General features: G+C 35.3%; 1 protein-coding gene across 9 annotated transcripts in view; it reads left to right on the forward strand.

The window, feature by feature from the left end:
- The window catches only part of PIBF1 (progesterone immunomodulatory binding factor 1), a 278,245-nt gene that overhangs the window by 107,936 nt on the left and 144,421 nt on the right, over positions 1-25,888 (forward strand). For all 9 annotated transcript variants that reach the window (XR_003724327.2, XM_077974341.1, XM_077974345.1 and 6 more), the window contains exons 11-12: positions 9,956-10,121; positions 24,849-24,999. Coding sequence is in view for 8 of the 9 variants with exons in the window: in XM_077974341.1 (XP_077830467.1) it covers positions 9,956-10,121; positions 24,849-24,999 (317 nt within the window). In the remaining variant the exon portion in view is untranslated. The remainder of the gene's footprint in view (positions 1-9,955; positions 10,122-24,848; positions 25,000-25,888) is intronic.

Here is a 25,888-nt window from a genome sequence, read left to right on the forward strand (position 1 = left end):
ACTTACATACATACATGCATAAAATAACTAAAATAGTATATTAGATTGTTTGTAACACAAAGGATAAATCCTTGAAGTAATGGATACCTCATTTACCCTGATGGAATTATTACACATTGTATGCCTGTATCAGAATATCCCATATACCTACTATGTACCTATAAAAATTAAAGATTTTTTGAAAAGAATAATCCTAAATTCTGTGTTAGTGCTTTGGAGATGATTAAATGAAAAAACCATTTATACCTGTATATGACAGTAAATAAAAGCGCTCAAATGTTAGACTCCTTTCCTTTTGTATTGGTCTGTACACATCCTGATAGGCATCATGCCAATTCAAGTTTCCTCTTAGTATAGTAAACGCCTTTAAAGTTCATCACTGGCTTTTTATTAATATCACAAGCCTCTCACAACCCACTTAGTCATGGTTACAATAGAAAGCGAGAGAAGAGGAATAAGGGACAGAGCAATAATAAAAGCACCAAATTTCAGCCAACCTAGAGAGGAAGAGCAACACTTTCTGCGGGGGAGGACATGAGAAAAGTGTAGGGAGAAAAGCAAGGCGGATGTTTGAGAGAAGACATTTCTTCGGAATAATAATGTCAGATGTTAAAAATTGGAGTTTGTTTAATTAGATTAATGCTTACTGAGTTGCTTTGATTATATTAGGCTCTTTATTATTTCTTTTTTATCCTGAAATGTTAGAGATGGTTAAATAGATATCAAAGTGTGTAGACTTTTTCTGAAACTTTTAAACTTTCTCATTTTATAAACAGTTGTAGAAAATAAAAATATAATTATAACATAATATGTTTACTGAGTACCTAACATAAGATTATATTTACTCTCTGTTTCTTTGAATATCCCAAGATAGAATTTAACAGAAATACTAATAAGTAATTATTTAGTCCATTAAGTCTAATTAGACAGAAATAAGAGGTGGGGAAATAGTGATTTAGTTCTTACTATGTTACGTTTTTCTTCTTTACTTCTGTTTTATATGCCCTTATGATAGACTTTATTACATTCTTGTAGGTAGGCTAGTGAGTCACGCATAGATTCCTAAAATTGTATATAAAATTTGTAATAATTTTAACTTGTTACAGAACTCAGATACAGCCTGTCATATCACAATACTTTTGCTCCCTTTTTTGCATTTCTTTTTTGTAAGTGTTTTTAGAATGTTGTCATGTCTCCTTCTACCACCTTAGCCCTTATCCAAACTGTATATTTTTTGAAAGTTTAATTTACTTTTTTGTAGTTTGGTCACACCTAACCTATAATCATTTTGGTTTCTCTTTTCTTCACTCTCTGTAATTTGTTTTCATCTTTTACTGACACCTAAACCTGGAAACAATAATCTTAGTTCACTGGTTTTTTCATACTTCAGTAAGAGACTGCCCCTCATCAAATTGGTATTTAATATTTTAATGTTTTCTATCCTGGCTTGAACCTATTTAGCATTCTAATTTTATAACACCTAAAAACCTCATGGTTACTATGACTCCATTCATTCACTCAGTAAGCATTAAGAGTTAGTAATATTCTGGATATACCATTATCTCATTAAGAGCTTATAATATGCCAGAATATATACGAAATCTTAGGAATCCAAAGATGGATTAGACAAGATTCCTGCACTCGAGTAACTTATATTTTAATTGTACAGTGTGGTGTTGTGAACATTTTACTTGTGTTAACTCACATTATCATCCAGAACTCAACACGCTCAAGTTTTCCCCCAAGGATTTTGATTCAGAAGGTCTCAGGCAGAACCATGGCATCTAGAGTTCTTTGAAGTTCCACAAGTAATTCTGATGGTCCTCCCTGGTTAGGCTAGATAAAGTCAACCTCAGGAGTCATCCTCATCCTTAGAAAAGAAAAAAATGTTGCTAATGATCCAGCTTTACTACAAGACCACCTAGGCTTAAAGACCCATGACTCTGGTTGCTGTATTCAGGAGTTTTTTGGAGTATTCCTTAACCCATTTCAGAACATTAATTTGGATAAATTAGCATTTATAGGGCTTGCCTGTTATTAGGAAGTTGATCTAAACAAATGACTTTTACATCCCTTTTTACCTTTTACAATATGTATGTTAACCATAGTAAATTTCTTTTCTTGAGCTATATATTACTGAAAAATAGGACAAAAGCATGATTAGCCTCCATCCTGCTATTAATACTTTACGCTATTCATCATAAAAGCATCCCTCCAAAAGTGCTTTTTCTAATGACTTTTGAAGATTCAGTTTATATATTCTGATTTTTTTTTCTTTAATGTAGACTAACACTGAGATATACATTAAAAGCAGCGTGAAATAGAGTTTTGAGTGCTATGAAGCACTAATATAATAAATACTCTTGGTTCAGAGGATAATTCAAGCTGAATTTTAAGTGTTTGTTGTCATGTTGACACAAAAGGGAAAACAGACCCAATCAAACACTGTTATAAAATGTTTTACTCTAATTTTATCTCATACATGCTTTTATTTTATGACAACATTCCTTTCCTTACGTTTGTTTCAGTTAAGTACTCTTCACATACCTGTAGTACCTATTTTTTTGCCTTTATAAGATGACCAGATATTACTACATGTTGTTTATTAATGACACATATTTTATTTGATCGTGATATGATGGATGCATTGAATTACTCCAAATACATGCTTGAAATTCTTATAAATCCATGGTACAGTTGTCAAACATACTCAGCGTTTTTAACTCAGCAAAAAAAGACCTCTCACATTCATTTAAGAATTAGCTTCTAAGCCAAAAATGACAGATGTAGTATTGCAGCTGAGAAGTGAACTGGTTGAAGAAATCATCTAAATGGCAGAAACGTTTGGAGAAATACCCAAACTCCTTTTAAATTCCTTTCTCATGTTCTTTATGCATCATTGTTGCAACATTAATGTTGGCTTTATAAGTTTTCCCTACCTTCTTGCTTTTCAATTTGGAAAATTTCATAGTTGGAAGGGAAACACCTGTGTAGAGAACTGTACAGATAACTGTGTTACTCTATAGTTTTTCATTTTTTTTTTCCAACTTACTGGACATCTTTGGGCTCTATAATTTTATATGTACATTTTTTAATTAATGTAATTGCTCCCCTAATTTTCATCAAAAATAATTTTGATTCAGTATCTAGGTATATATTTAAAATTTTTTAAATATACAGATAACTATAAAGCAAAAGAAAACAGTTGGTAGAACAGTAAGTAGCAGTAATGCGCAAAAGTAAAATCTGTAAGATAACATTTTGTATTTTAATAACATGAAAGTAATTTCAGATATATTCTCTGTAAGTTATGATATATATATGTGTGAATGTAGTTTTATAGTTTTTGAAATACATAAAACTTGGATACTTCTGGTTTTCTTAAAGTCAATTAGAAGTTATAGATCGGGTATAATAAGGTAGGTGTGCTTATTTTTGTATTCTGACATCTTCCAAATGTTTTCAGGATATAAAAAATAACCAAAGACCTATACCCTATACTAGACACTGATGTGGTAATACCTCATCTCTGTCTAGCTAATAACACTTTGTTGTGAGAAGTAAAAGATATATCTAAGCCAAAATTATTTAAATGGAAAGTACTTAATTTTTTTATTTTTTAAATTTCTCATATAAAAAATTTTTTGAGTTGCGTTCAGTAAAATTAATTTTAAGTTGAATCATGTAATGTAAAAACAACTAATTTTCTCCTCTCACCTCTCGTTTCCCAGATACCTTTACCTATATGGTATATTATTTATTATTTCTTTAGGATGTACACTTCCTTTCTTTTTATATAACTCAGTGTCCTTGTGTGATTTTAGATATATCCATGATTCGTATCTAAATATGTATGTAATGAGTCAAGTTTTTATTTTTAAAAGAAGCACATCAGAATGTATGGACACAAATGAGAATACCCTCCACCAAGGTCAATACGGTAGAAGCCCGTATGCTTTTTCCAACTGTTCTGGTATTGCTCAGTTCACTTATTTTACAGCACAGTTCTTGGAATAACTTTTCATTTTATTTTATTTTATTTTATTTATTTATTTTTTTTTTTTTGAGACGGAGTCTCGCTCTGTCGCCCAGGCTGGAGTGCAGTGGCGCAATCTCGGCTCACTACAAGCTCCGCCTCCCGGGTTCACGCCATTCTCCGGCCTCAGCCTCCCGAGTAGCTGGGACTACAGGCGCCCGCCACTGCGCCCGGCTAATTTTTTCTATTTTTAGTAGAGACGGGGTTTCACCATGGTCTCGATCTCCTGACCTTGTGATCCGCCCGCCTCGGCCTTCCAAAGTGCTGGGATTACAGGCGTGAGCCACCGCGCCGGGCCATAACTTTTCATTTTAACAGTCTTCTTCCTTCAAAGATGAGTTTTGTTTTTGGAAATTCAGCCATTCAGAGTAAAGCCCATTGCACTTGGTGGGTGAATAAACTGGGTATACTGTTTGTTGTGAACAATGGGTGAGAAGTTGGGGAGAGGTTAACTATTTAAAAATGAAAGAATTGTTGAGAATGGAAAATCATGAGGACAATTGAAAATCTTATTTTTGAAGGAGGTTTAATAACATAAGATTTTTAAGTTATAATATTGAGGGAAGGATAGCAAATTCTACATGAAAGCATAATTCATATGTAATATGCATAGCAAACATTTATAGAGAATAATATCAAATATTGGTGAGGATATGCAGAAATCATATTTCATACACTTAGAGTTTCATTTTAAATTGATGTAGACATTTGGAAAGAAAAATGGCAGTATCAAAATTTAAAATCTTTTGACAGAATTTCACTTCATGATATCTTTCTTAAACATTTACTTGTGCATGGGAGGCAATTCTTAGGATGATCTTTGAAGCTCTGTATATGATGCTTTGAAGCATTTTGAAATAATCTAAATGTTAATCAGTTTAGAATTAAATTATTTGGAATTAATTAAATGGTTATGTCCACATTGTGCTCTGTTACACAGCAAATGAAAAGAATGAGGTATAGACATGGAAAAAACAGATCCCAGGACAGTCTACATGAAAAAAAGGAAGTTACAGAGAAGAATATGTGTGATATGCTATTTGTTTTAAAAAAAAAAGAAAACTGATACATCAATTGATATGTGATATGCATGCATGTTTTAAAGAAAAACCTCTTAGATACACAGAAAACTAATAACAGTGATTATCTCTCAAAGGAGAAATGGAATTGAGAGTAGTGATAGAGGTCTGGGCCAGGTGCAGTGACCCACACCTGTAATCCCAGCACTTTGGGAGGCTGAGATGGGAGGATGGCTTGAGCCCAGGATTTCGAGACCAGCCTAGGCAACATAGTGAGACCCTGTATCTACAAAAAAGAAAAAAAAGAAGAAGAAGAAGTCTGTAATCTTTATTTGTAATGTTTGGAGTTTTTAGCCTCACAGTGGATTTGATAAATTATTTATAGAATTGAAAATATATTTGAAAATATTTACTTGTACAGAGGAGAAAATTTATGAAAATATAAACGGCTTATCCTTATGAGCAAGACTGAATTCTCAGTTGACTAGACACATCAGCTTCTGTCCTTGTCAACTCCAATTTCTTACAACTGAATCTACCAAAGACTGAATCTATCTGGAGATTCAGGCCCATCTTTGTTTCACAGTTCTTTCAAGTGTAGAAAGTTTATCAATCTCTGCCCCACTTACTTGTGGAATTTAAAACTAAATTTTCCTGCTCACACAAAAAACTTATCAGTCTATCTCTGACTACCTACTTCTGTGTATTCTTCTAAGCTACAATATTCTCTCTTTATTGACCCATCTCTCCATATTTCAACATAAAGTTGAAAGTATCTTTCAGCGCTTTGTTATTAATTTGCCTAATAACTGAATACTAAAAATCTTTCCATGAACCTTTACTGGTACTGGAAATCTTGTGACTTTGCTTAACTTCTTTTGCCAGTCTGCCTTGGGGCAGGGTCTTACTTCCCATACTCTTTATCTGTACACAGTTGTCCTGCCACATACAGATAAATGCTTTGCCTCAACTACTGCACTGTCTTACTTCCAACCTGGACCGGTTGTTAAATTTCTTAATGCAAGTACCATATTCTGGCCCTGGTCAGTACATGAACCTCACCACTGAGTTTTACTACTTTTTAGGTATTCTGCCTTAGAATGCCTGTTTACCGAACAAGATTTGATAACTGGGTTCAGAATTTTTAATGTAGTACAAGCCATGAACATTTTGTGTACAGAATTCAAAAATCAGTTGTTTCTCATTGAAATAAAAAAGTGAGCTTAAATAAGCAGTTAAAATGGGTTAAATATGGGTCTTTCACTGTATTACTTTTACTCAATATTGACTTTGTTAATAAGAGTTGGGAATAAACCATATACATGCGTGGCTCAATACATCAAGTCTAACAAGTAAAACTTCCCCTGTAGGGTGTACATGTAAAGACTGCCAATGTAAATTTTGTTATGAAAACCTGTTATCTGATGTTTTATCTAGTATTTTTATTAACAAATACATTTTCCTATTTGTGAGACTCCAGTGTCACATTGATGTCTGTCCTGTGGTTATTTCTCAGCGTCACAGAACATGTCCTGCTACTGGGAGTTTAATTACTTTCTTTGTAACTCACTGTGTAATAGCTGATTTTCACCTTTTAACACTTTTTCTCCCTGTACTTCCAACCCCAGAAGTGCTGTTGCAGTGAATATTCCTTCAGAGCAAACCATTAGTTCTAGCCCTTTCTGTTTTTTTAAAGTAGTATGTGATATATGGTTGGGTCTTATGAAAACTAAAAACCCAGTTACAAATGTAGCATAAAGACAAATGAAGCCAAATTTTGGGCCTGGGGATGAGATGGTTGTGAGAATAGGTGGAGATTCTGTGTGGAAAATATGACCTCTTAAGGTTACTATGCTAATAAATTAGAATATCAAACATGAAGTTGTTAATGTATGAATAATACTGACTTACCTCAAATAAGATGTTCAGATTGAGAGTATGAGATGAGAAGTCTGAGTCAACAAAGTAAAATGTGATGGGTTATATTAGCAAAACAAGTTAAGTGGGAGTTACCTGAAACTAGCTCCTGGGCATCATCAGTTCCTCACTGTTGGAGCTACTTTTGTAGCTATGTTTGTTCAACGTTTTCAGAGTTCAGTTTAACAAAATAATTACACAGACTTAATAATATGAGGCAGATCCTTTCACTTACGTAAACAACATGGGAATAGACTAGTCCGTTAGAATTACCATTTCATTTTACGAAACTTCAATTTATGAAACTTACTATATTCAAATTTTTAGGAGATAATTCTTGTTACCACCTAGATGGTTTATTGTTTAACTTCTGTTAAATTTTCTATATTCTAAGTGTCTAAATACTGTTTACTGTTTAGCTTTTCAATATAAGGAAATAATATTAGTGCTAAAAGTAACTTTCAGGTGCCATGAAATGAATAGAAACCGGAGATGCTAAAAGCTAAGTCTTTAATTACCTATTTGGAGTTGGCATTGATATCCGAAGCAACAACATCCTGAATCCATAAAAAGGCAAAATTTGCAGTTTAATCTTTTTAGGATAAATTATCTTAAAGATGATTTAAAGATAATCACATTCTAAATTACTTTTCCAGAATTTATTTCATAATATGGTCTATGTATGTCCTAGTCTCACATACAAAGAAGGTATTGATTTCACACATTTAATACATCTATATTTATAAAACAACTTGCCTCAAAGAGTACAGGGACATTTTTATGTCATAAAATGTTGAATTAATAAATATTTTTAGTAAAAGGTATTTTTTTTACCACTTCACACACTCTAGGATGCATAATCAAAAGGCAGACAAAGATCAGTGTTGTTGAGAATGTGGAGAAATTGGCACCCTTGTTATTGCTGACAGGAATGTAAAATGGTGCAACCATGTTGGAAAAAAGTTGGGCAGTTTCTCAAAAAGTTAAAAATAGAGTGACATATGACATAGCAATTCTGTTCCTAGGTATATAACCAAGAGAAATGAATTCATGTTTACACAAAAACTTGTACATAAATGTTCATGGTAGCATTATTCATCATAGCCCAAAATCAGAAACAACCCAAATGTCCATCAACTGATGATGGATAAGCAAAATGTGATATAGTTATACAATTGAATGTTACTCGGTTATAAAAAGGAATGAAATGTTGATTCATGCTACAACATGAATGAACCTTGAAAACACCAGAAGGCCACATATTATATGATTCCATTTATATGAAATGTTCAGAGTAAGCAAACTTTTAGAGACAAAAAGTAGATCAGTGGTTGCCAGGCCTGGATGAGGAGGAGAATAGGGAGTGACTAATGAACATGGGGATTTTTTTAGGGTAATTAAAATGTTTTTAATTAGATAATGGTGTGCAACTTTGTAAATAAGCTAAAAACCACAGAATTGTGTATGTTAAAAGAGTGAATTTTATGATATATGAATTATGTCTCAGTAAATAATTTATCAGTGTTTGTTTTTCTATATAAAAAGGTATTTTTTAATAAAATTGTAAAAAGTTTTATATAATTAATACCAGGATTTTCCAAAAAAGTTAATCACAAAAACTGACATTCACTTTAAAGCTTTACTGTATATTAATGTGAAATGTGCATTGTATGGAACTTACACCCATCTGAGAGCTGAAGTAGCCCATGGTGTGTATCTAATGCCTATCTTCTCTAATTATATTTTGAATGGTATTTTGACTCACTGACAGGAGTGAAATAGCCTTTAAAAAGCATTTTAAAGTTTATCTTACCTCAGAAATGTCAGTTATGAATATTATGTAATAGCAGAAAGACTATCACTGTGAAGTGACTATGCTCTCTGCTTCACTGCCCTGCACGTAACTCACATTTCTTCTCCCTAGAATGCTTCACACCCCTTACCTCCTCCTGCCTTACACACACACACACATACACACACACACACACACACACACACACACACACACACACACACACACACCCTCCACACAAACCAAGTTAGGTCTCCTTCATATATGTTCCCATTGATCCTAGAGATTACCCTATTGAAGCACTTACTATACTCCATTGAATTTTCATGTTTATTTGCCTGTTCTCCCCAGAAAACTGCAAGTTATTTTTAAAAGCAATATTTTATCTACCAATATATACACATTACCTAGCATACTGACTAGCTCAATAAATATTTGAATAAATGAATTTTAATAACATACCTAGCATTATACTGGGTTCATAATAGCTCCCTGAAAAGATATAGTGTATCTGTATTTTACTTTTCTGTTAGAACACAATCAACCTTAAGCATTTTCAAATTTATAGTATGTGGTGATTTATATGTTAAGTGGAAATGTTTTTATTATTAGTTATACCTGTGGAATGAGGAGAATGTTCCTTATCTGAGTTGTAATAGCCTACTTGTAGGCCTATATTTATCTTCACAGTTTGTACATTTTTTTCTTGTAATATCAAAATATATGTATATTTACTAAGTTTATTTTGCAAATGTTTCAAGAATTTGTAGTTTAATGTGCATATTTCATTGCTTTCTTCTCCATCTGACATTATTTAGATTTAGGATGAAATAGCAAGCTGGGAAACAATGCCATAGACTTAAGAAGGCCTATGAAAAGTGTAGAAATTAAATCATTCCAAGCAATGTAACTGAAATTTGTTCTTGCCATTTACAAAATAATAGGAAATAATTATTTTGGGGTAGAAGGAATGAAAATGAGGGTAGAATGGTAAAAGTTAATTGATATGTTCACTGGAATTACATATTTTCATACACCTACCTAAATTCTTTATAAAAGCTTTGCTGAATAAATATAAATTATTAACTGCACAAATATAGGGGAGTAGAAAATGTAGAAGTAAGGTTTATGAGTATGTAAATCATTGAGACTGCTTTCTTTAGAGTGTCATAACCATTCTGCTTCTTTCAGGTACAGAGAACTACAACTTAGTACAGAAAGCAAAGTAACAGAATTTCTCCATCAAAGTAAATTAAAATCTTTTGAAAGTGAGCGTGTTCAACTTCTACAAGAGGAAACGGCAAGAAATCTTACACAGTGTCAATTGGAATGTGAAAAATATCAGAAAAAATTGGAGGTACATGTACAAGCTTTTCTTTCCACATTAGCATGCCATGTAAAGTCCCTAAGTGCAAGATTTATATTGAGTTTTGTTTCTCCTATAGGATGTGGCACTATCCTGCAAAAAAAAAAAGGAAATATGTATTTCAGAAAGATGTATACTGAAAAGGAATGGAATTGTTAGGAAACAAAAATAAGAAAAATCTCATTCACAATAGCAACCAAAAATATATAATGACTTGGAATATTTTTAATAAGAACAGTGCAGAATCTATATGAAGAAAACTATAGAACTTCACTGACATGTGAAATGAAACACCATGTTTCTGGAAGGGAATGAAGTATACATTTTTTTCAGTTTTCATCAAATAATATATGTTTCTATCTAATCAGATGCCAGCGTATTTTTTAACTGAAAATAATTCTATAGTACAACTGGAAAGAAAAACAAATACAGAATAGTCAATATTTTTAAAAGTACTTTTTAAAAAGAAATAATGGAAATGTGTATCACATTTTAAAGTGTGTTCTGAGGCAAGAATAATCAAGCTGCACACAAAATTAGTTCACAAATGTTATAAAATGCAAAGCCCCAAAACATATTTACATAAATTTAAGAATTTATACATGGTAAAGGTCACATTTCAAATCAATAGGGAAAGTGTGGATTGGACAATAAATGATGCTGTGATAATCATTTGAATATTTAGAGAAAATAGTTGACTCAATACCTCATACCATACAGCAAACTTAAACTCAGATGGATTACTAGGGTGCATATAGATATATAATATATATTATATACATATAGTGTGTGTGTGTGTGTGTAGCTATGAAAGTATTAGAAGTAAATACAGATGAGCCAGGTGCAGTGAGTCACGCCTGTAATCCCAGCACTTTTGGAGACTGAGGTTGGTGGATCACCTCAGGTCAGGAGTTCTAGACCAGCCTGGCCAACATAGTGAAACCTCATCTACTACTTAAAAACTGTGGAAGTTAGGTGTGGTGGCACACACCTGTAGTCCCAGCTACTTGGGGGTTGAGGCAGGGAGGACTGCTTAAGCCCAGGAGGTCGAGGCTGCAGTGAGCTGAGATGACATCACTGCACTCTGGCCTGGGCAACAGAGCAAGACTCCGTCAAAAAAATTTTTTAAAGTAAATACAGATGAAATTATATCTTATGTTTACTTTGGGAATTAATCTGTTAATCTGATGAAGGCAAGGAAAGAAATTATATAGGAAAAATAAAAGCTGAATTTATTTTTTAAATTCATAAAATTTAAAATTCATAAATTCATCAAATTCATAAATTTGTAAAATTTATATTTAAAATTAATATTTAAAATAATATGAATAATATTAAAGGCAAAATAGAAACTGAAAAACACTCTTTGTGTTATATATGACAGAGGGCTTATGTCCTTCATTTTAAAAGATATTTTATCAAGGAGACATACTTTCCCCTTCTACATAAATAAGTGGGGAAAAAAAGGAATGGACCATTTCCAAGAAATGAAATGCAAATTGCTAACAAATAAATAAATGAACATATGAATTCTCACTGATAATTAACGAAATATAAATTTAAACTTTTTTTTAACCTTTAGATAGGTCTGTGTGTTGTTTTTAAAGTGCTGGCAAGAGTACCCTTCAGTGGGAAATCTCATGAGTCAGAAAATGAAACAGCCCTTCTGGACATTATGGTAATCTGTGTTAAAGGCCTTAGAAGGTTGACCACATTGTGAATTTTAGCTCCAGATCAACTGCAAGAACAAACCAGCAATCCTAAGAGGACCCGCAGACCCTCTGAAGGAAGCGGACTGCTCCTGCAGGACCCGAGAGACACCCCAAATATTCTGAGAGGTGGAAAGCCTCGGGCAAGTTTTCAAGCCCAACTCGCCCTGGGCCTGGAAACAGACTAGGGGCTGTTGTGGGGAGGGCACTGGGGGTGAGACCAGCCCTTCAGTTTTCATGGGAGCTGGATGAGGCCTGTGACTGGTGGCTTTCCCCAACTTCCCTGACAACCTGCATGACTCAGCAGAGGCAGCTATAATCCTCGTAGGTACACAACTCCAGTGACCTAGGAATCTCATTCCCCTTCCCCATATTAGCTGCAGCAAGACTGACCTAAGGGTAGTCTGAGCTCTGACACAGCTAGCCCTGCCCCCACCTGATGGTCCTTCCCTACCCACCCTGGTAGCAAAAGACAAAGGACATATAATCTTGGGAGTTCCAGGGCCCCACCCACTGCTGGTCCCTTTCCATACAGCTGATGCTTTCTGGAAAGCACCACCTCCTTGCAGAAGGCCAACCAGCACAAAAATGGAGCATTAAACCACCAAAGCTAAGAACCCTCATGGAGTCCATTGCACCCTCTGCCACTCCACCGGAATAGGTGCTGGTATCCATGATGGAGAGACCCACAGACAGTTCACATCACAAGACTGTGCAGAAACCCCCAGTACCAGCCTGGAGCTGAGTAGACTCGCTGGGTGGCTAGACCCAGAAGAGCGACAACAATCACTGCAGTTCGGCTCACAGGAAGCCACATCCACAGGAAAAGGGGGAGAGTACTACATCAAGGGAACACCTCGTGGGACAAAAGAATCTGAACAACAGCCTTCAGCCCTTGACTTTCCCTCTGACAGAGCCTACCCAAATGAGAAGGAACCAGAAAACCAACCCTAGTAATATAACAAAACGAGGCTCTTCAGCGCCCCCCAAAATCACTAGTTCACCAGCAATGGATCCAAACCAAGAAAGCCCTGATTTACCTGAAAAAGAATTTAAGAGGTTAGTTATTAAGCTAATCAGGGAGGAACCAGAGAAAGGTGAAGTCCAGTGCAAGGAAATCCAAAAAAAAATGGTACAAGAAGTGAAGGGAAAAATATTCAAGGAAATAGCTAAAAGAAAAATAATCAAAAATTCAGTAAACTTTGGACATGCTTTTAGAAATGCGAAATGCTCTGGAAAGTCTCAGCCATAGAATTGAACAAGTAGAAGAAAAAAATTCAGAACTTGAAGACATGGTCTTTGAATTAACACAATCCAACAGAGACAAAGAAAAAAGAATATGAAAATATGAACAAAGCCTCCAAGAAGTGTGGGATTATGTTAAACAACCAAACCTAAGAATAATCGGTGTTCCTGAGGAAGAAGACAGTTCTAAAAGCTTGGAAAACGTATTTGGGGGAATAATTGAGGAAAACTTCCCTGGCCTTGCTAGAGACCTAGACATACAAATACAAGAAGCACAAAGAACACCTGGGGAATACATTGCAAAAAGATTTTCACTTAGGCACATTGCCATCAGGTTATCCAAAGTTAAGACGAAGGAAAGAATCTTAAGAGCTGTGACAGCAGATTTCTCAGCAAAAGCCTGCAAGCTAGAAAGGATTGGAGGGTCCTATCTTCAGCCTCCTCAAACAAAACAATTATAAGCCAATAATTTTGTATCTAGCGAAACTAAGCATCATAAATGAAGGAAAGATACACTCATTTTCAGATAAACAAATGCTGAGAGAATTCACCGTTACCAAGCCACCACTACAAGAACAGCTAAAAGGAGCTCTAAATCTTGAAACAAATCCTGGAAACACATCAAAACAAAATCTCTTTAAAACATAAATCACACAGGACCTATAAAACAAAAATATAAGTTAAAAATCAAAACAATAAAAAGTAGACAGTCAACAAAGAGCATGATGAATGCAATGGTACCTCACATTTCAATGCTAGCATTGGATGTAAATGGCCTAAATGCTCCACTTAAAAAAGGTACAGAACCGCAGAATGGATGAGAACTCACAAACTATCTGCTGCCTTCAGGAGACACACCTAACAAATAAGGACTCACATAAACTTAAAGTAAAGGGGTGGAAAAAGGCATTTTATGCAAATGGACACCAAAAGCAAGCAGGGGTAGCTATTCTTGTATCAGACAAAAAAAACTTTAAAGCAACAGTGGTTGAAAGAGACAAAGAGGGACATTGTATAATGGTAAAAGGCCTTGTCCAACAGGAAAATATCACAATGCATCTAATACTGAAGCTCCCAAATTTATAAAACAATTACTAATAGACCTAAGAAGTGAGATAGACAGCAACACAATAATAGTGGAGGACTTCAGTACTCCACTGACAGCATTAGACAGGTCTTCAAGACAGAAAGTCAACAAAGAAACAATGGATTTAACTGGATTTAAACTGTACCTTGGAATAAATGAACATAATAGATATAAACAGAACATTTCATCCAACAACTGCAGAATACACATTCTATTCAACAGCACATGGAACTTTCTCCAACATAGACCATATGATAGGCCATAAAATGAGCCTCAATAAATTTAAGAAAATTGAAATTATATCAAGCACTCTGTCAGACTGCAGTGGAATAAAACTGGAAATCAACTCTAGAAGGAACCTTCAAAACCACACAAATACATGGAAGTTAAATAACCTGCTCCTGAATGAGCATTGGGTCAAAAATGAAATCAAGATGGAAATTTAAAAATTGTTTGAATTGAATGACAATAATGACACAACCTATCCAAACCTCTGGAATACAGCTAAGGCAAAGCTAAGAGGAAGGTTCATGGCCCTAAACACCTACATCAAAAAGTCTGAAAGAGCACAAACAGACAATGTAAGGTCACACCTGAAGGAACTAGAGAAACAAGAATAAACCAAACCCAGCAGAAGAAAGGAAATAACCGAGATCAGAGCAGAACTAAATGAAATTTGAACAACAACAACAACAAAAATACACAAGATAAATGAAACAAAAAGCTGGTTTTTTGAAAAGATAAATAAAATTGATAGATCATTCCAGGCATGGTGGTTCATGCTTATAATCGCAGCACTTTGGGAGGCTGAGGTGGGCAGATCACCTGAGGTCGGGAGTTTGAGTCCAGCCTGACCAACATGGAGAAACCCCGTCTCTACTAAAAACGCAAAAAAAAAAAAAAGAAAAAAAAAAAAAAAAGCTGGGCATGGTGGATTGGTGGATGGTGGTGCATGCCTGTAATCCCAGCTACTCAGGAGGCTGAGGTAGGAGAATTGCTGGAACTTGGGAGGCGGAGGTTGCAGTGAGCAGAAACTGCACCATTGCACTCCAGCCAGGGCAACAAGTGAAACTCCATCTCAAAAAAAAAAAAAAAAAAAAAAGACCATTAACAAAATTAACCAAGAAAAGAAGAAAATCCAAGTAACCTCACTGAGAAATGAAACAGGAGATATTACAACTGACACCACTGAAATACAAAAGATTATTCAAGGCTACTGTGAATACCATTACACATATAAACTAGAAAACCTAAAAGAGATGGATAAATTCCTTGAAAAAATGCAACCCTCCTAGCTTAAATCAAGAAGAATTAGATACCCTGAAAAGACCAATAACAAGCAGCAAGATTGAAACGGTAATTTAAAAATTACCAAAAATAAAGTCCAGGACCAGATGGATTCGCAGCAGAATTCCACCAGACATTCAAAGAAGAATTGGTACCAATCCTTTTGACACTATTTCACGAGATAGAGAAAGAAGGAACCCTCCCTAATTCATTCTATGAAGCCAGCATCACCATAATACCAAAACCAGGAAAGGATACAACCAAAAAAGAAAACTACAGACCAATATCTTTGATGAACATAAATGCTAAAATCCTTAACAAATACTAGCTAACCGAATCTAACAACATATCAAAAAGATAGTCCATCATGACCAAGTAGATTTCATACCAGGGATGCTGGGATGGTTTAATGTATGCAAGTCAATAAATGTGATACACCACATAAACAGAATTAAAAACAAAAATTATATCTCAATAGATGCAGAAAAAGCATTAGACAAAACCCAGCATCGCTTTATGATTGAAACCCTCAGCAAAATCGTCATACCTTAACATAGTAAAAGCCATCTATGACAGACCTACAGCCAACATAATACTGAATGGGAAAAAGTTGAAAGCATTCTTCCTGAGGACTGAAACAAGACAAGGATGCCCATTCTCACCACTCCTCCTCATCATAGTACTGGAAGTCCTAGCCAGAGCAATCAAACAAGAAAGAAATAAAGGGCATCCAAATCAGTAAAGACGAAGTCAAACTGTCCTTGTTTGCTGACCATGTAATCGTTTACCTTGAAAACCCTAAGGACTACTCCAGAAAGCTCCTAGAACTGATAAAACAATTCAGCAAAGTTTCCGAATCCAAGATTGATGCACACAAATCGGTAGTTTCTTTATACACCAACAGCGACCAAACAGAGTCAAATCAAGAGCTCAACTCCTTTTACTATAGCTGCAAAAAATATATAAAATACTTAGGAATATTCCTAACAAAGGAGTCAAAAAACCTTTACAAGAAAAACTACAAAACACTGCTGAAAGAAATCGTAGATGACACAAACGAATGGAAACACATCCCATGGGTGTAGAATCAGTATTGTGAAAATGACCATACTGCCAAAAGAATCTACAAATTCAGTGAAACCCCCATCAAAATACCACCATCATTCTTCACAGAGTTAGAAAAAAACAATTCTAAAATTCATGTGGAATCAAAAAAGAGCCCACACAGCAAAACAAGACTAAGCAAAAAGAACAAATCTGGAGGCATCACACCACCTGATTTCAAACTATACTATAAGGCCATAGTCACCAAAACAGTGTGGTACTGGTACAAAAATAGGCACATTGACCAATGGAACAGAATAGAGAACCCAGAAATAAACCCAAATACTTGCAGCCAACTGATCTATAACAAAGCAAACAAAAACATAAAGTGGGGAAAGAGCACCCTTTTCAACAAATGGTGCTGGGATAATTGGCTAGCCTCATATAGGAGAATGAAATTGGATTCTCATCTCTCACCTTAATACAAAAATCAACTCAAGATGGATTAAGGACTTAAACCTAAGACCCAAAACTATAAAAATTCTAGAAGCTAACATCAGAAAAACCCATCTAGGCATTGGCTTAGGCAAGGATTCCATGACCAGAAACCCAAAAGCAATTGCAATAAAATCAAAGCTGGCCAGGTGCAGTGGCTCATGCCTGTAATCCCAGCACTTTGGGAGGCCAAGGCAGGCAGATCACATGAGGTTGGGAATTCAAGACTAGCCTGACTAACGTGGAGAAACCCTATCTCCACTAAAAATACAAAATTAGCCAGGAGTGGTTGCACATGCCTGTAATCCCAGCTACTCGGGAGGCTGAGGCAGGAGAATCGCTTGAACCCGGGAGGTAGAGGTTGCGGTGAGTCGAGATCGTGCCATTCCACTGCAGCCTGGGCAACCAGAGCAAAACTCTGTCTCAAAACAATAAACAAACAAAGCTAAATAGCTGGGACCTGATTAAAGAGCTTTGCACAGCAAAAGGAACAATCAACAGAGTAACAGACAGCCCACAAAATGGGAGAAAATCTTCACAATCTACATCTGACAAAGGACGAATATCCAGAATCTACAGTGAACTCAAATCAGTAAGAAAAAAAAACAGTCCCGTCAAAAAGTGGGCTAAGGACATGAATAGACAGTTCTCAAAAGAAGATATACAAATGGCCAGTAAACATGAAAAAATGCTCAATATCACTAATGATTGGGGAAATGCAAAACAAAACCACGATATAATACCCCCTTACTCCTGCAAGAATGGCCATAATCAAAGAATCAAAAAACAGTAGGCTGGACGAGGTGGCTCACACCTGTAATCCCAACACTTTGGGAGAGCGAGGCAGGTGGATCACCTGAGGTCAGGAGTTCGAGATCAGCCTGGCCAACATGGTGAAACCCTGTCTCTACTAAAAATACAAAAATTAGCTAGGCATGGTGGCGGGTGCCTGTAATCTCAGCTACTCGGGGGACTGAGGCAGGAGAATCACTGGAACCCGGAAGGAAGAGGTTGCAGTGAGCCAAGATCGTGCCACTACACTCCAGCCTGGGTGACAAGAGCAAGACACCTTCTTAAAAAAAAAAAAAAAAAAACAGTAGATGTTGGCACGGATGCGGGGATTAGGGAACACTTCTACACTTCTGGTGGGAATTTAATCTAGTACAGCTGCTATGGAAGACAGTGTGGAGATTCCTTAAAGAACTAGAAGAAGAACTACCATTTGATCCAGCAGTCCCACTACTGGGCATCTACCCAGAGGAAAATAAGTCATTATTTGAAAAAGATACTTGCACACACATTTATAGCAGCACAATTCACAATTGCAAAATGCCCATCAATCGAGTGGATAAAGAAACTGTGAGATATATATATATATGGAATACTACTCAGCCATAGACATGAATGAAGTAACAGCATTTGCAATGACCTAGATGAGACTAGAGACTATTATTCTAAGGGAAGTAACTCAGGAATGGAAAACCAAATGTCACAAGTTCTCACTGATATGTGGGAGCTAAGCTATAAGGATGCAAAGGCATAAGAATGATACAATGGACTTCGGGTACTTGGGGGGAAGAGTGGAATGGGGGCAAGGGGTAAAAGACTACATACATGGTGCAGTGCATACTGCTCGGGTGATGGGTGCACCAGGGTCTCACAAATTACCGCTAAAGAGCTTACTTGTGTAACCAAATACCACCTGCACCCCCAATAACTTACGGAAAAATAAATAAATAAGGGCCATGTGGCTTTAAAAAAAAAGAAATTGATTGTTGGCATCAGATCCTGTAGTCTCTGCATCAGTAGGCAATATACCAAGTGGGTGGTATTACTCTTTCTTCAGCTTTTAAATATTAAGTAAACCCCCAAAATAAAATGGAAAGGAAAAAAAAAGCTGATCCAGTAATTTTACTTGAAGGAATTTTATCTAAGAAAATAGAGATACGTTTATATAATAGGTTTATATAAATGATGCATGTCGCAGCATTATTTATTATGTAAAAATTGGAACTAACAAGTGTCCAACAGTAGATGAAGTTTTCAATTAGCATATTATAAATAGTGTATTTTGCTGTGTCCATGCACTGCATGTTCTTGGGTATTTTAGATTTGGGGAATAGGCCAATTAAAAACATGGAATGAAGGATGCAGTTGTGAAATTAGTATAGTCTTGACTATGGTTTACATGTTCAGTAAAAATCAATATACATAGAAAAACATTCGAAGGAAATAAACCCTTTTTTTTTTTTTTTTTTTTTGGAGACAGTCTCACTCTGTCTCCCAGGCTGGAATGCAGTGTCACAATCTCGACTCACTTCGACCTCTGCCTCCCCAGTTTAAGCCATCCTCCCACCTCAGCCTCCTGAGTAGCTAAGATTGCAGGCATGCACCACCACACCTAGCTAATGTTTTTATATTTTTAATGGAGATGGGATTTCACCATGTTGGCCAGGCTTGCCTTGAGCTCCTGACCTCAAGTGATCCCCCTGCCTCAGCCTCCCAAAGTGCTAGGATTACAGGCATGAGCCACCGTGCCCAGCCAAACATATCCAGACACTAAAGTTTATTTATAAATGGTGTAATTATGGGTGATTTTTATTTCTTCATTCTCCCCCCTAGACTAAGGCCTTTTTAAAAATATGTTACTAGGTCTCAGCCAGAGCCTGGCATATAGTTAATTGAATTGATAGTATGCAATACTTTGTAACTGAGCATCTATTAGGCAGTAAGCATGTGCTGGGCCCGATTACACACACAAATTTTAAGAATTGATTCCTATCTTCAAGAAACTAAGAATTTTGAACAGGGCTTTGAATAGAGCTTTCTGTAATGATGGAAATATTCTATATCTGCACTATCCAGTTCAGTAGCCACTTGCCATGTGTGGTCATTTAGCACTTGAAATATGGCTAGTGCACTGAGGAATCAAGCTTCTTTAGTTAATCTTAAATCTAAAATTAGCTACATGTATTTAGTGGCTCTGGTATTGGACTGCAAGCTCTAGACAATTAACCAGAGCATCCGCATCCTTACTGTTGGGCAGTGGTAGAATTTGAAAGCTTTTCTCCTTAGTTTTATCATAAAAGAAAAACAGAAGGTCTTTTCTGCCCAGATAGAATCTCTTCTAGTGGTATTGGGTAGGGATTGGCTTGTGGGCTTTAGGCTCGACAGACCTAAGATTTAAACCCAGTTACCACACTCTGGATAAATTACTCATTTTCTTTGGGAATAATAATAGCAACTGCTTCATAATGTTGTTATATCTGTTTGACTCACATAAAACAACCATTTATGCTCAGTACCAATTCATAGAAATCCTCAAAATGTTGTTTTGATGCTATAGAATTTTGTTTTAGTTAAGTTGGGAAATGCTAGGAAAATGAAAGTATCTTTTCCCAAAAGATAATTATTTGTTGGGTAAAAGATAATTTTTTTTTCACTTTTCAGATCCCACAATAGTGTGCCCACTAATAAACTCAAGCATTTTAATCTTCCAATTTTCCTTTCTGTATATGAAGGTTTATTTTACAGTTACAAAAATATGAAATTATAGGTCATTAAACAGAAACTACAATGCAAAGAAACAAAGTTATTCAATTAGAAGCCTTTCTCAATTGAAAATCAGATATTAGTTTCCCCTAAATTGTAATACAATTCAATTACAGGATAAATATTGTAAAATACAACTGGTTTGTCTTTAATTTGAAAATACATATGTTGCATCCATTTGTCATTTATCCAAAATATCAAAAAAAATTTTTTTTTTTTTTTTTTTTTTTTTTTTGAGGAGGAGGAGGAGTCCTGCTCTGTCACCCTGGCTGGAGTGCAGTGGCGCCATCTTGGCCCACTACAACCTCCATCTCCCAGGTTCAAGTGATTCTTGTGCCTCAGCCTTTCAAATAACTGAGACTACAGGTGCACACCACCACAACCAGCTGATTTTTGTGTTTTTAGTAGAGACGGAGTTTTGCCATGTTGGCCATGCTGATCTCAAACTCCTGACCTCAGGTGATCCACTTGCCTCATCCTGCCAACGTGCTGGGATTACAAGTGTGAGTCACCATGCCTGGCAAAGTATTTCTTTTTTAATGGCATTCTATTTTAAGACCACATAATATAGAAAATACACTTATAATACTAGGTGACGATATTCCTTTACACAGCTATATGCTCTAGATTTTTTTTAATGTATAAGGTGAGAATAAGAGATTTTTGAAGAAATACACCGTAAAGTTAAGGGGTCGTTAACTAAGAAATCAGCCTTACTCATTTTAATGTTTTATTTCTACTTTTTTGTTCTAGAGAAGTTACATTGTTTAATATCACACAACTAGTAAGTGACTGAACTGTGATTAGACCTTAACACCTGACCAACCTCACTTTAAAACCCATACCTTTTTTTTTTTTTTTTTTTTGAGACGGAGTCTCGCTCTGTCACCCAGGCTGGAGTGCAATGGAGTGATCTCAGCTCACTGCAACCTCTGTCTCCCAGGTTAAAGTGATTCTCCTGCCTCAGTCTCCTGAGTAGCTGGGATTACATGCGCGCACCACAATGCCTGGCTAATTTTTGTATTTTTAGTGGAGACGGGGTTTCACCACGTTGGCCAGTCTGGTCTTGAACTCCTGACCTCATGATCTGCCCATCTTGGCCTCCCAAAGTGCTGGGATTACAGGCGTGAGCCACCACACCCAGCCTAAATCCCATACTTTTAACCACCACAATATCTAATAATATTTATTACAGTAATTTCTCCAAGATTACACTTCTGGAAAGTACTCTGATTAGTGAAACTAATTAAAGGGCCTCAGAAAATAAAGCCTTAGTGAAAAACATAAAAAATATATTAAATATATATGTATGTTTAAAAAGACAAGCAAAATGTGTAGATGGTGTCTACATCTGAATCAAATCAACGTTTAGTATTTAAAACTTTTTTCATGTACTTCAGAAAAATGCTGTAGAGTCATAATCTGTTGCAGGTGATTCTCCCACACATCCTTTTTTATTCCATTTAGCTGGTTACAAACAAAATTGATTTTATAACCTCCAAAAAATTTCAACTTGCAGTTTGCAAAGGACTCTCATAGACCTGTCCACTTGGTCTCTGGATGCAGGTGACTAGTAATTATTATGCTTTGTTTAAAGGTCTTATATGGAAAAACACGTTTCTAAAACATGTTATGGTTCTAAAGATTCTGGTTGATAAAACTGAGTCTTGAGGGAATTTCTTAACATTGTGTGCCCCTATTAAACTGAAGCCTTGGGAAGACAGGGATTATTCGTTTATCATTGTGTCAGCAGTGCTTAACATAGTGCCTCTCTCATAATGAATTCTCAGTAAATACTTGATGAATGAATGGTTTGATTAAGAATAATGTAGTATCATCATTTGAATCTTTTGTGGGAGGGTGGGGTTCTTGAAAGTATTTTTAAGACAATTCTCATTTATAATTAATTTATAGAGAAGTAATTTCATGACGGTAAAGATAATGGACTTTTTTGGGCTTTTACCCAATATTCTCATTGATTGTTAACTTGGGGATGATTTATTTTTGCTTAATTATTAATTGGCAAGGGCTCCCAAAATGTTGGTTTTATATATTTGTCTCTGTTTAAGGCAAAATTATGATTTTGTATTATCATTATTTAATCTTTGTATTATCATTCAGTTAATACATGTATTATTCAAAGGAAGGAAAATTTTACTGTGAGAACTTTATATTTAATGGATTCCTAAAATTAATGGGCTTATTTTATGTATCCATGTTTAAACTGAAATGTTCATGTATTGATTTTTACTAAAACAAATCTTTAATATTATAGCCTACCATGGGTCCAATAGTCAAGTTCTCTTTGGCTTTTCAGAAGCTGTAGTAGGTTTACTTATAACAGCCACTCAGACAAATCCACAAAAACAGAAAATTCTGTAATATGGGGCACTAGTGGTATTGGGAGATACCCCACATCAGTAGTTTCTCAGGATCTCTCTTTTCATGTTATGAAGATATTTTTTAAATTATATCTCTCATAATATTTTTAAAATCTCTTCTTAAAATAATACCTTATAAAATATCCCATCTTCAACATTTTGATTCTTTATCCCTAATCATTTCCCCTGTTTTTCTTCGTGTGGTGTTTTTGCTGGGGGAAGTGGGGTACAAATGAAAAAGTGTCAGCTGTGCTGTGGGAATAGTCATTTAACACTGCCTTTACTGGTTCTCTCTTTTGACAGTGGAATTAGTATCATCAGCTTCTTAATGAATTACATCCCAATGTAATCAACTCCACGTAAGCTCCAGATAATTTCACTGAGCGGTGATTTTTTTATAATGAATTAACAAGTTTCTAGAAAACACATTCCCAACAAGCAAGAATAAAGAAGAAATAATCTAAAACACATTTTGTTTTTTCTGACCCAACCAGAGCCACTGGAAATCACCATAAAAATGTTGTTCCCATTTTATTCCTTCTCCACTCTCCAAAGGAATGAATATGGAGAGTGAGGGATAATGTTTTGTTTACTTTAGGGGAAAGTTTTGCTGAAAATTGAAGGAAATGACCTGAAGTGAATTAAGGAAAATTATAATTTCTGCTCATTGAGAACTGTAAATAGGTTTTCCTTCTGCCTTTTACCACATCACAGAAAACACATAATCATACACATTTTGTAATGTGAACTTTATGTCATTAGAGAAAATAGTTATCTTTAAAAGTGTTTAATTGTAGACAATTCAAGATAATTAAATTAGTGGAACTCTATTTGCGTGAACTATTTCATGCAGAATTGTCATATATTTCTTACTGTAGCAATAGTACTTTTCAACACTATGTTCTAGGTACTCTGCTAAGCACTGTAAATTTATCATCTCATTTAATTTCTTTCAACAGTGTTTTAAGGTCAGCCTATAAAGAATAAGTAATTGCCTAAGATCACAGCTAGTAAGTGTCAAAGCCATATTGAAATCCAAATTTTTCTGGCTCCAAACCATATTCTTCACTGTAGTAGTCTGTTGCCTCTCAGGAAACAGTATATTACTTAACGCTGTATTAGGAAGCGAGTGTAATACCACTCCATAATTTAGTCTGTAATAGTAAGTAAACGTTCTAGGTAATTGGAATTTAAGCATTAAAACCTTTCCTTATCACTAGAGGCATCTTTTTAGTTAATTTATTGTTGTCATCATGGTGTTTCCTTCAATGAATCACCATTGGAGTGTAGGATTTTTTGCTTGTATACAAAATGACTCCAATTTCCTTGCCTTTTGCATCTCATTTTTAATGTGTTTTAATTGTTCACAAAGGCATTTTCTGATACTGCCTCAAGCAGCACTTCACATTTGCCTTTTTATTTCCTGCTTTGAATTTATGGCTGTTCAGAAAACCAAAAATATTATTAAGATCATAGTTTGGGTAGATTCAGTAAGCTCTGATGGAAAATTGAAGGATTTATTGTCAGCATATCGTTTTTACAAACAACTTTGTAAGCCTCTGTCAGATAGTTTTGATTGCCAGGTAAATGACCTCTATGTAAATATGACATTGTATTTTTTTAAATTCTAACAAGCAAATGCTAATATTACTCCTATAATTATTCCTAATTTTAAATTCATTTTTTATCCAGCTTATAAAATAAGGATAAGGTACTTCATAATTTTCAGCTAAAAACAACTGAATTATTTACCTTAGAAATAAATATATTTAATTTCCTCATTAGTCATCTTAATTGAGCTACTTTCTCTTAATATTTAAATAATAAAAAAGCCCTGTGTATGTCTTCACATCGTGTTTTTGTCTTAACTGTGCACCTATTTAATTCTGCCTTTGTAATTCTTCTCTTTCACTATTAGGTTTTAACCAAAGAATTTTATAGTCTCCAAGCCTCTTCTGAAAAACGCATTACTGAACTTCAAGCACAGAACTCGGAGCATCAAGCAAGGCTAGACATTTATGAGAAACTGGAAAAAGAGCTTGATGAAATAATAATGCAAACTGCAGAAAGTAAGTCTCCCCACACACACACGGGCAACTTTTTTTTCTGGCAACAAAGGAAGCCTGACATTATTTCTATAACTACTTTGGGACCAGGCACTGTGTAATCTTAGCACTTTGGACAGCCAAGGTGGGCAAATCACTTGAGGTCAGGAGTTCGAGACCAGCCTGGCCAACATGACGAGACCCCGTCTCTACTAAAAATACAAAAAAAAATTACCCAGGAGTGATATTGGGTAATCCCAGCTACTCCAGAGGCTGAGGCAGGAGAATTGCTTGAACCCGGAAGGCAGAGGTTGCGTTGAGCCAAAATCATGCCACTGTACTTCAGCCCAGACAACAGAGCAAAACTGTCTCAAAAAAAAAAAGAATAAAACTACTTTGCTATATTTTCTTAAAATATAATTGGTGACTATTTCTAAATAAAATTCTGTATTTCAAATATTTGTTCATCTTCATCTCAGAAATTGCAGTCAAAAAAGAAACAAGTTAAATATGATAGCTTTTATCTTTTTTATTTTTTATCTAATTCACTTATTCTGGAAGTGTTAAGTATTTACATCTGTCAGGAACTAGGGATTAGGAATTCATGGAAATAATTCCCATCTCAAGGGGTTTCTAATCTACTGGGAGAGATGAACATAATAACAAATAATTAGAGTAGCAAGATAAATGCTATAAGCAAGAAATATGCAGTTCTCAGTGGAAATACAAAAGAGATCATTAATTAATCCCACCTTTAAAGGAGGCGAGGACTATCTAAGAGGGGAGATGACACTGGAATTAGTCTTTTTTTTTTTTTTTTTGAGATGGAGTTTCGCTCTTGTTGCCCAGGCTGGAGGCTGGAGTGCAATGGTGCGATCTCAGCTCACCTCAACCTCTGCCTCCGGGTTTCAAG

Source organism: Macaca mulatta, chromosome 17 (assembly GCF_049350105.2).
Source record: "Macaca mulatta isolate MMU2019108-1 chromosome 17, T2T-MMU8v2.0, whole genome shotgun sequence".
NCBI lineage: Eukaryota > Metazoa > Chordata > Mammalia > Primates > Cercopithecidae > Macaca > Macaca mulatta.